Genomic DNA, 9,656 nt, shown 5'->3' with positions numbered 1-9,656 from the left:
TCTATACTATATAAGAGGGAGTTCCCTCAGTAGTACCAAATCAATCTATACTCTCCACGTGTTTTGACTTTTATTGTTCCCCTTTCTCTGTATTCCACGTGTTTTTCCATTCACATGAATGATCCTTCAGCTCTCCATTTGTTCGAGTTTCTTCGATGTTCCAAACGAAATACAAGAGTTTCTTCTATGTTTGGTTTTTGGGTTCTTTGGTTGTTGATAAATTTGTTAGTCTAATTTTTCAAAAGCATGCCATTTGTTTGCAATAATGCCTTATCCAGATTGACTGTTTTACATAATCGTCTCTTTGTTTTGCAAAAAACTTGGTGAATTTCGATTTCAACAAATATCAAAATTATCTGCTCATGTTGCGCTGCCTTTGTGCCTTGATTTGCTGGATTTATCATGTGTTCAATGTTTTCTTTGCTAATCTAAATTATCGCCTTGGACTTAAAGTTAATTTTTATTTGGTTGATTTGTTAATTTATGTACGCACTTCGCTTGCTGGATTTGATGTAACACGAATTGCTATTTGTTGGGAATTTTGACTAACGCAAGTTTGGTCTGCCCTTGCAACGCAGGGGCTTGTGCCTGACATCATTGTTTGTTTATTCCATTTAAAGATGCAATAAACAAATTTTAGTAATTACCTTCACCATACATCAAAGAATGTCCTTTCCAATCCAAAGTATAAGTTAAATCTGAAAGCTAAAGAGCTACTCAACTCTTCAATCTTCTCCCATAAGGAAAAATCATAGAGCTCATCTTAAAGTTAGTCTAATACGAACCGGCATAGTACTTTATAATAAGATTTTGCTTTTCATGTGTTCTTGTTTTTGTCGTACATCTTCCACATTAATCAATCAACCTTTTTCCCCGCTTTTGAAATTAAATATCAGTATTGGTGGAGTCCAATGGATGAAATTGTTGCTTGGTTCTGTCCTTCCTTAATTGCCAGAGAAAATTTACATAAAATAAGTCCAGAGCAAACCAATAATTCAGGGGCATATAGTGCTTCTAGAGTTCTATAACTTATGTTCTTTCATCCATGTTGTTCAGATATTTCAAAAATCTTGTCATACCAATGTCGAATTCCCCAAAATGCGTACTTTTTAGCTCATAACCGGTACAGGTGCAGTGAGGTATTCTAGTTGAGATTCTCGATGCTCTTCTCCTTTCGAGTGAATTGAATTGATCAAAAAGCATAGATCAACCTACCAATTGGCCCAACAAACTTGGAACTGAGCCAGATTGATCATTGTTCCCAAGGTCTAAAGCTTTCAAGTAAGAACACTCCCCTATGCTTAAAGCGATACATCATGTTAGCTTATTTTTTTGATAGATTAATGGCTTGAAGAAAGGTTATCTTTCCTACAGCAGCTGGTATTTCACCCGAAAGAGACAAAAATATCCAGTCTGGTATGAGAACTTCTATGGCAAGGTGAAAAAACTTTCGCCTTTCATTACTTTAAGTATTTCTAATTCCGGAACAAGATTTCTCACCTTTGGCTTTAATTGGAGTGATAGTGTAAGATTGGTTGGACTTCCATTACTATACCATCTTACTTTTCGTGGCCTGCTATGAGAATGTGTATCGCAAGGTGAAAGAAATTTCGCTTCTCATTTACTTTTAGTATTTTCTAATTCGTAAACAAGACTTCTAACATTTAGCTTTAACTAGAGTGGTAGTGTAAGTTTGGCTGCACTACATTTCTACACCATTTTGTTTTTCTTGCATATGTGTAAAGCACAATGAAGTTTCGAGATCCAATACTCTCAATCAAGAAATAGAAAGCTGGTAAAAAATAGCTTAAATATTTATTCCACGTCTATGAATGGTCTACGATATTTGAACTTGTTACTTCTTACCATGTCGTGTTGTATCTCAAATGAGAAAGTTTAGGAGTAGTTGTACACGAGTATTGCCTATACTAATGTTAGGTTCTTATTCCAGCTTGGTTTTGAAATTGAATTTTCATTTCCCTATTGGAGTATGGTTTATTAACTTGTTTCTGTATTGTTGTAGGTTCTAATGTTGTCTTCTGGCTTAATGTGTTCTCCAGAAACACAACTTAAAGCTCTGCCTGCAATCAAGAATATTCTACTACCCTAGTAATATGTGGCATGCTTGCTTGCTATGTGCTATTTCAATATTTGGTGTATCGATATTTAGGAAAAAAATATATATTTCTATTATAAGTTCGACTTTTTCGTTCGACCAATTTCAAGTTAATAGTTTTAATCTGGACTCATAATGAAATTTAGTTTTTTATATACAAGTATGAATTGGTATTGATAAGCAGTCGATCTAAATTTCTTGGGCACCTATAAGGTTCACTTTTGACTTTCTCGTTTCTCTCTCTATATATATATTATTATACATTTCTCCAATGTTATAATAGTCTCCTTCCCCCCCCCCCCCTCCCCAACACCCCAACGAAAAAATAATAATGGTGAAAATAACAAAATACCTCAAAAAGACACTTACCTTTTATATGCAGAAAGGGTGGTTATAAAGTTGGGATAAAGGGTGGTTATAAAGTAAGGTAAAGGGGAATAATTAAATTAAATTTGTTGATTAATTAGGCGTGTATACATTAGCTGAGCTTATTCTTTTGTTATATAATAACATTAAAAGGAGGAATATTTAGTGAGAGTTTGGCAATAAAAATTAAATATTTATTTTATTTATAATTTTTAAAATTGTAGTTGTGTTTGATCATATTTTTGCAGACAATATTTAGAATTTGAATGTATCTTTTTAAAACATGATTTATACCCTAATTTTTAAAAACTAATAAAAGCACCAACTTGACTAATTTACTTGAAATATATGAACAAATCTACTCCAGAAAAGTAATATCTCAAATAACATAATTATATAGTGTCATAGATTAGATCTCATATACGAGCTACTACATACTATTAGAAATATTTTTTCGCTTTTTGAAATTTTTGAAATTGGAGTTGAAGCTAGCAGTTTTGTTTGATTATAGTTTTTGCAAATAATATTTAATTGTTTATATGTACTTTTTCTATAAAAACATGATATATAATTTAAATTGGGTCGTTTATATAAATAAATAAATTAGGATAAACCTTGAAAAGGAAAAATATAGTGAAAGCGAAAACAGGTCAAATAAAATTTCAAATTGTATTTGAAATTTTCATGGCCAAACACTAATTTCGAGTAAAATGAAAAAAGAATCCAGAAGAAAGTAAACCATTCTCATGATCAAACAGTCCCTTAGCTAACTAGAAACCAAAATCCATATAACAATTAAGAGTCTGGCCAAAATATATTCTCATGAAAACTATTGAATTCCCTATGCTTACTAATGAAAAGTGAACAAGGAGATAGTTTTATTTTGAACATTGACGTTGAGCAATTAAAAGAACGGAAAAGGATCAAAAATGCTTTAAACTATGTGAAATGAACAAAAATGTTTCTGTTTATAATTTGATCAAAAAATGTTCTTGACGTCAACTCTTAGAACCAACGTTGTATGCATAGCTTCCAATCCGATTTTTGTTCATTTCACATAGTTTAAGCCTTTAAGGGCATTAAACTAGGAGATCCCAGTTGTTCTTAAGGCACATCAGAGATTAAAAGATGATATATGTATGTACACATATTTCTGTTTACACTTTCTTTGGTGCTCAAATTGTTTACCTCTAAGATAACATGAGGAAATTCCAATTAGAAGCTCCAAAACATTGTGAAAGTGAAAGTGACCAAAGATATTCGTTTTTCAAAAAACTTTAGCTTGTACACATATACAATAGGCCTTTCCTAAATCCATGTGAACAACACAACAATAGTTTACAGTACAGCACTCACTCGTGCATTTATCTTGATATGATACAATTGAAAGGGGCATAGAATGCGTCTTGATAAGATACGATTGAAAAGGGGGGATACAGTAAAAACAACAATATAATCTGGGTTCGACAGATACAATTCTTGTTTATTGCGTTACAAAAAGCATTTTCAAGCCATTCATCCCATGGCACTCTATGTAAGGGAGCACATAGTGAAAATGAAGATGATTCATCTAAATTAAGACAAGAGGGGAAGGAACTACACTTCAAAGGAATCAAGAATAACCTGTAGAGTTTTCTGTGATGATGCCCATTGTTTGTCATTGGCACTGACCACACAGAGGACAACTGTATTTCCCTTAGCCGTCGCCTTAGCTAGGTTGTGTGATCCAGTAAGAGCGTATGGAGTTTCAAGAACGTACTTGTAATACTGCAAATACAAAGATAGAAGCATTCTCTTCATCAGGAGATTTAAAGAACAACTGTTGCATATAACAGGAAGACCAAGTGCATAAAAATACATTGTTCTATGGAATCCTTAGGAAACACACAGGAGTCTCTCGAGTAGCATGATCTTTTGGCAGATCTCACAATCATATCCCTCATAAAACACACTAACAGAGAAATCATTATCGTAGAACTAGATTCTGATTTTTTTTCCAGGAAAAACATAACCAAGCTGCTCCTAACATTTGCTAAATCAGGCTGTTACGTATTGTCAGGGAAGCAGATACAACCTAGGGATATCTTCATGCCATTTTCCCTGCTGAGATTTTATGGTACCAACTAAGAAACTTAAGACTCATTTCCTTCCATGTTTCAGTATAGCTTATGAGTAAACCATCAGAGACAAGGTTGCTAGCCATGCCAGTCCTCTTATGTGTTGTGAATAAGGGATGAAGATAAGGGGGAAGGGATTAGTTTTTCGATATGATAAATGACTGAGTAAAAAGAAATGACTATCACCGTTAGGTCACCGCGTTTCTCTATAGAAGTCTCAAGGAGTTCATCTGGATCGAGAGTGTTTCCTGTGACAAAAGGGCCAAGAGAAGCAATGACTTTCTCAGGGGTCCCAATGTCTTCAATAGTTGCATTAGGTTTGTTTGTGAGACGGATCAAAGGAGAAACCACCACTTGAACTTTACCCTGTTTTTCATCTTCAAACTTCACCTCCACCCACGGCTCTGCACACTTGGGTTGGCAATAATTTCCAGATAATATATTAGCTATACGAAGTTGTTTCCAGGTTGGAGGAAGAATAAATGTGTAAGGCTGCACATTTCCTGCAACCAACTAAATATGAAGCATCATAAGCATCTACAGGAGAAACAAATGTAGAAAACGGAAACACCAATTTTATGTAAATGGTAACCTTCATAAGCATATCAAGAAGATATGAAATAAACTAAAAAGAAGAAGGAAAAAAAGTACTACTAGAAACGATGTTATAACTAAGAAATTGGTATCACTTGATTGGACAAACAACCACAATAGTCTACCGGCGGGTAAGAAATGAAGTGCCAATTAAGAAAACACTACTGCCAACACCAATTATTAATCCAGAAACTACAAAAACATCAAATGGCAGAATATTAAACAACTGCAAGGTTACATGGACTAGGATCCTTCTGACCAAATGTAAACATGGCTCCGACCGGTCAATTTGTTGTCCTATCTTAGGTTTTACACAAGTTTCAGATAGATGTGTGTTGCTTGCCTATTTTAGATCTGAATCCTTAACCAAGTAGAGATTAGTTTTTTCTTTCTGATGACAATCTATTTTCTCAAAGGAGCTTGGAACTTGTTTTCGAGATGATAGACTCCTAAAAAATAATGAGAATATGAGTATTAAATCATTTTATGCTCGAGCTTTAAGATAGGCAAGTTCTAGAATACAGATACTAAGCACCTAAGAAGGTAGTCTATCAAAGAATTGCAAAGAATTAGAGACTCTATGCTAAAGCTATATTGTTTCTGGATCCACTTAACTCTGCCTAAGCTTCTAGTTCTTATACAATCATATTCTTTCAGGTTAATAAGATTATTGCACCCAAGGTGTAATCTACTGGTCAATGAAGTGTGTTGAGAAGCATGAGGCTCAGGTTCAAACCCAACAACAACAACAACATACCCAGTGAAATCCCCTGGGGAGGGTAGAGTGTACGCACACCTTACCACTACCTCGAGGAGGTGGAGAGGCTATTTCCGAACCATGAGGCTCAGGTTCAAACGCATTATAGACAAAAAAATACTCGATGATTTCTTTCCATTTGTGGTAGACTTGGTGGACAAAGTTATCAGGTATGAGATTATTATCACAATATTGCTTGTAGAAGCTTCTAGTAAACTTCAGAAACTATGAACCTTTCACCTGCATCTGGAGTGACAAATTCATGTAGCAATCTTCTCAATATATGTATTAAATTTATATAGTGGCAAAATAAAAAAAAATTAGTCTATGGGTTATGAATCAGTCATTTATACATATTAAATGATTTAAAAAAAAATAAACACATGGTTTGCGCCAAAGCTATTAGTTCTGCGCAAAGGGAATATATAAAATAGGAGAAGAAAGATAGTAAAAATGAAGAGTGGTGGACATAATACCGGCACGAAGAGCAGGAGTGTCTTTTGTAGTGGCTTTGAAGAGAACAAAATTAGGATCAGCAGGAGATGGAGGCAAGAATGAACCAACTTCAACTTCTCGAGCAATGGAAGGAGGAGGAGGGGATATGACCAGTGGCATTACAGAAATCCCAACATTAATGAAATCCCTTCTCGATAGCCCTATGTTTTGATGATGGGGTTTTGCAGATGTTAATGCAGAATTTGTTGAATTTGGGAATATGGAAGACAGTGGCTTCAGCGCCATTTTTCTGTGTTACTCTGGTGTTTTGTGTGGAGAAATGCCTTTGCATTGTGAGAGTGGATATTATTATCCGTTTGGGATGAGGTCTGCCTTCTGCCATGTCACTAAATAATTGAGCACTATTAAAAAGTTTTCCCTTTGTTACCTATATAAAAAATACTACAAAATTGCAATTTTTGAATATTTAAATTTTTATTTTAAAATATCGAATTAATATAATTTAATTTAGCTTTTAAAATTAATTCTCGAAAAACACAACGTATCAATTAAAAAGGAACCTAAGGAGTACAAGGGTATCATTGAAAATGCATACTAATCTTTGTCTTGAGTGATGCATATTTTGAGACAATTTGTTTTGTTAAAGTGACACTTAAAAGTAAAATGAACCAAGTATCTTTCTTCTTCTACTTAATACTTATGGATATTTGTTTGTACATGGAAATTTTGAAAAGTTTTTTTTAATCAATAAGTTACAGTTTGCTACTTTTATGATTAGTGAAGTAAATCTATGATGATTCATTTTTGTCAATTTCTCCTACTTGCAAAGAAAGACACTAGGCAAGTTAAAGTTGTGCAAGTAACTTTTAGTTGCCAAATTTCACTGGAGTAATAAGCAAGTTAGATTTTTGGGTGGATTGTCATCACTGGGGCATTAATTTTTGTTTTCCACAATTAAGCTCTCGCAAGTTTGCTGTCATGTGATCAGGAGGTCACGGGTTCAAGCCTTGGAAACAGCCTCTGGCAGAAATGCAAGGTAAGGCTGCGTACAATAGACCCTTGTAGTCGGGCCCTTCCCCGAACCCTGCGCATAGCGGGAGCTTAAGTGCACCGGGCTGCCCTTTTTTAAGCTCTCGCAAGTGTTTCACTATTGTTGTTGTTTCATTAGGCCGCTGAGATCTCTTCTCGTATTAGGCAAGCAACTCTATGGATACAGCTTCTCCTAAAGCAGGATAAAACAGAGTTTCATCTTTTAACATAATGTTGGATATAAAAGAAGTTACATATTCTGCAACTAAACCATAAATAGGAAAAATGGTCTTGTACAACTTGTTTCTCAAAGTAACTTTGGAGGATCACATCAAATATGACATTCATAATCTTGCTTTCAAGTTATTTGAGACGGGGTCTTGAAAACAACCTCTCTACTCCACAAGCTAGGGGTAAGGTTTGTGTACACTCTAGCCTCGAGACCCACTTGTGGGATTACACTGGTTATGTTGTATAGTCTTACTTTCAACAACAGTAAACCCACTCCTCATACAGCTTTAGATGATATATTGCCTTGTCTGGACTCTGGACTACGACACTGTGCAATAGACCTTCACCAAAAGAGAGGAAGTGACGTAGATAATGTGAACCAGGTTATTACAAATATCTCTAACATCAATGTTCCTCCTACCATTGCTCCTTTCTACTATAATCATTAATCAATCAGCACCTCTGCTTCCAATTCTTTGCAATCTGTTTAACCCTAACAAAACCTCTCACACATGTAGTCCTGCTGAAATGGACCTGGATAATGCTACTCAGGATGCCTTAAAGCTCCTTTAAGAAGTTGAGATCACTAAAGTATTATTTTGTTTAAAATCTCTCCAGCCTAGAAAAGAGTCACAATGTGCTTGTAAAAGATGGATAATTTTGATTACTATCAGGTTAAACCTACTTATAACAAAGTGTAACTCATATCAAGCATGATATGATAACCAGAAAAGTAGAGTGATAATCACATTGATAATGGCGTGAAGCTCTGACATTGAAGATCATAAAGTCTATTTTTTGGGTCTTCATTGATCATGACATGAAGATCAAAAGGTCTACTTTTTGGTCTTTCTTATTGAAGTAGCAGAAGCTAAAGAGGACTCAATGTAAAGAATAGAGTCCTCAGAGGACCAAAACCAGACTGAAACAAAGCATAAAAAGGGCTCCTCCGAACATGCTGCTTAATAGTTATTGGATTTTCAGAAGACACTGATTTGATCAACTGCAACATTAGAACCATGAATATTCAGTTATAGCCACCATGACTGGTTCCTTTCATAGTCACTAACAAAGACCCTCAAGCATCTGCAATGTAAGCATCTCAACAAGAACCCTTGATCAGAAGTGGTTTTTTTGAAAATGTAACATATTCCCAAGAACCCTGAAATTTTTGTTTAGAATCCTGTCTCTTTTTTTCCGAATCCTGACTTATTGAAAGTAGATTATTGTTGTTGTTATGTTAGGTATCCATGTCACAACATAAACTACGATTTTACCTAGCACTTACAGGTATATTGCAGATTATATGAAATCTTCAGCTTTTGTTAGTATGTTAACCCCTTGAAATTAGTTTTTGACTAGTGAGATTCAGACCTAACTAGTCAAAGCTTAAGTCTTACATAATCCTGATGATCCTACTTTTAGCTGATGAAGATGTCATAAGTGGAGAAATGTCATATGCTCCTTTTTTTTAATTATTTTTTTATTATTGCAGCTGCATGAGAACCTGTCTCTAATGCTTTTGTCTTATTTGAGGAGGGAGTATGCAAATTACTTTCAATAATAACATATCGTATGCATACAAGTTTACCTAAAGTTGGCTAAATGTAGAAAATGGATCTCCTTCCCTTTTGAATCCTCTGGCTATTGCTAGACAAGAGAACTTTATGCATTGTTTCCAATACTTACCCTTGTCATTGTTAGCCATCCCATATTGGAGGGAAAAAAAGATTAGTTCTCGAGAACAATAAGGACTGCATGCACAAAACAAGGATATATGTCGACAGGGGCGCACACAATGTATAAGTGGGGATTTGGATTGCTTTCAGCTCCAACATTGTATTTGATATGAAATCTATTTGAATTGGTATATATTAACAGAAAACATACTGCTTCAAGAGAGTGAGGTGCAGTTGGCATTTGCTGCTCAAGCTAGTTCAACCTCCAGATATGATCTGCCTCTGCCTATCAATCTCCAGATTGTGCTTTT

General features: G+C 34.9%; 1 protein-coding gene across 1 annotated transcript; it reads right to left on the bottom strand.

Moving 5' to 3' along the window:
• Nucleotides 1–3,773: 3,773 nt before the first annotated feature.
• On the bottom strand, nucleotides 3,774–6,758 carry LOC129901396 (psbP domain-containing protein 6, chloroplastic). The gene is made up of 3 exons (XM_055976546.1): nucleotides 6,427–6,758; nucleotides 4,786–5,102; nucleotides 3,774–4,249 (listed from the first exon to the last, which is right to left on the bottom strand). The coding sequence occupies exons 1-3, from the start codon at nucleotides 6,689–6,691 to the stop codon at nucleotides 4,079–4,081; spliced, it is 753 nt and encodes a 250-aa protein (XP_055832521.1). The 5' UTR covers nucleotides 6,692–6,758; the 3' UTR covers nucleotides 3,774–4,078.
• Nucleotides 6,759–9,656: the final 2,898 nt, after the last annotated feature.

This window comes from Solanum dulcamara, chromosome 8 (assembly GCF_947179165.1).
Source record: "Solanum dulcamara chromosome 8, daSolDulc1.2, whole genome shotgun sequence".
Lineage (NCBI taxonomy): Eukaryota > Viridiplantae > Streptophyta > Magnoliopsida > Solanales > Solanaceae > Solanum > Solanum dulcamara.
The sequence above is the reverse complement of the archived record's forward strand: the minus strand, read 5'-3'. Positions and strand labels throughout refer to the sequence as shown.

Excerpts from the sequence above, each read along its gene's own strand:
- LOC129901396 (XM_055976546.1), bottom strand. The coding sequence starts at position 6,691 with ATGGCGCTGAAGCCACTGTCTTCCATATTCCCAAATTCAACAAATTCT. Across the intron at positions 5,103-6,426 it reads CACTCCTGCTCTTCGTGCCG|GAAATGTGCAGCCTTACACA; the intron begins GTATTATGTCCA and ends AGTTGGTTGCAG. Across the intron at positions 4,250-4,785 it reads AGAAACGCGGTGACCTAACG|TATTACAAGTACGTTCTTGA; the intron begins GTGATAGTCATT and ends TTGTATTTGCAG.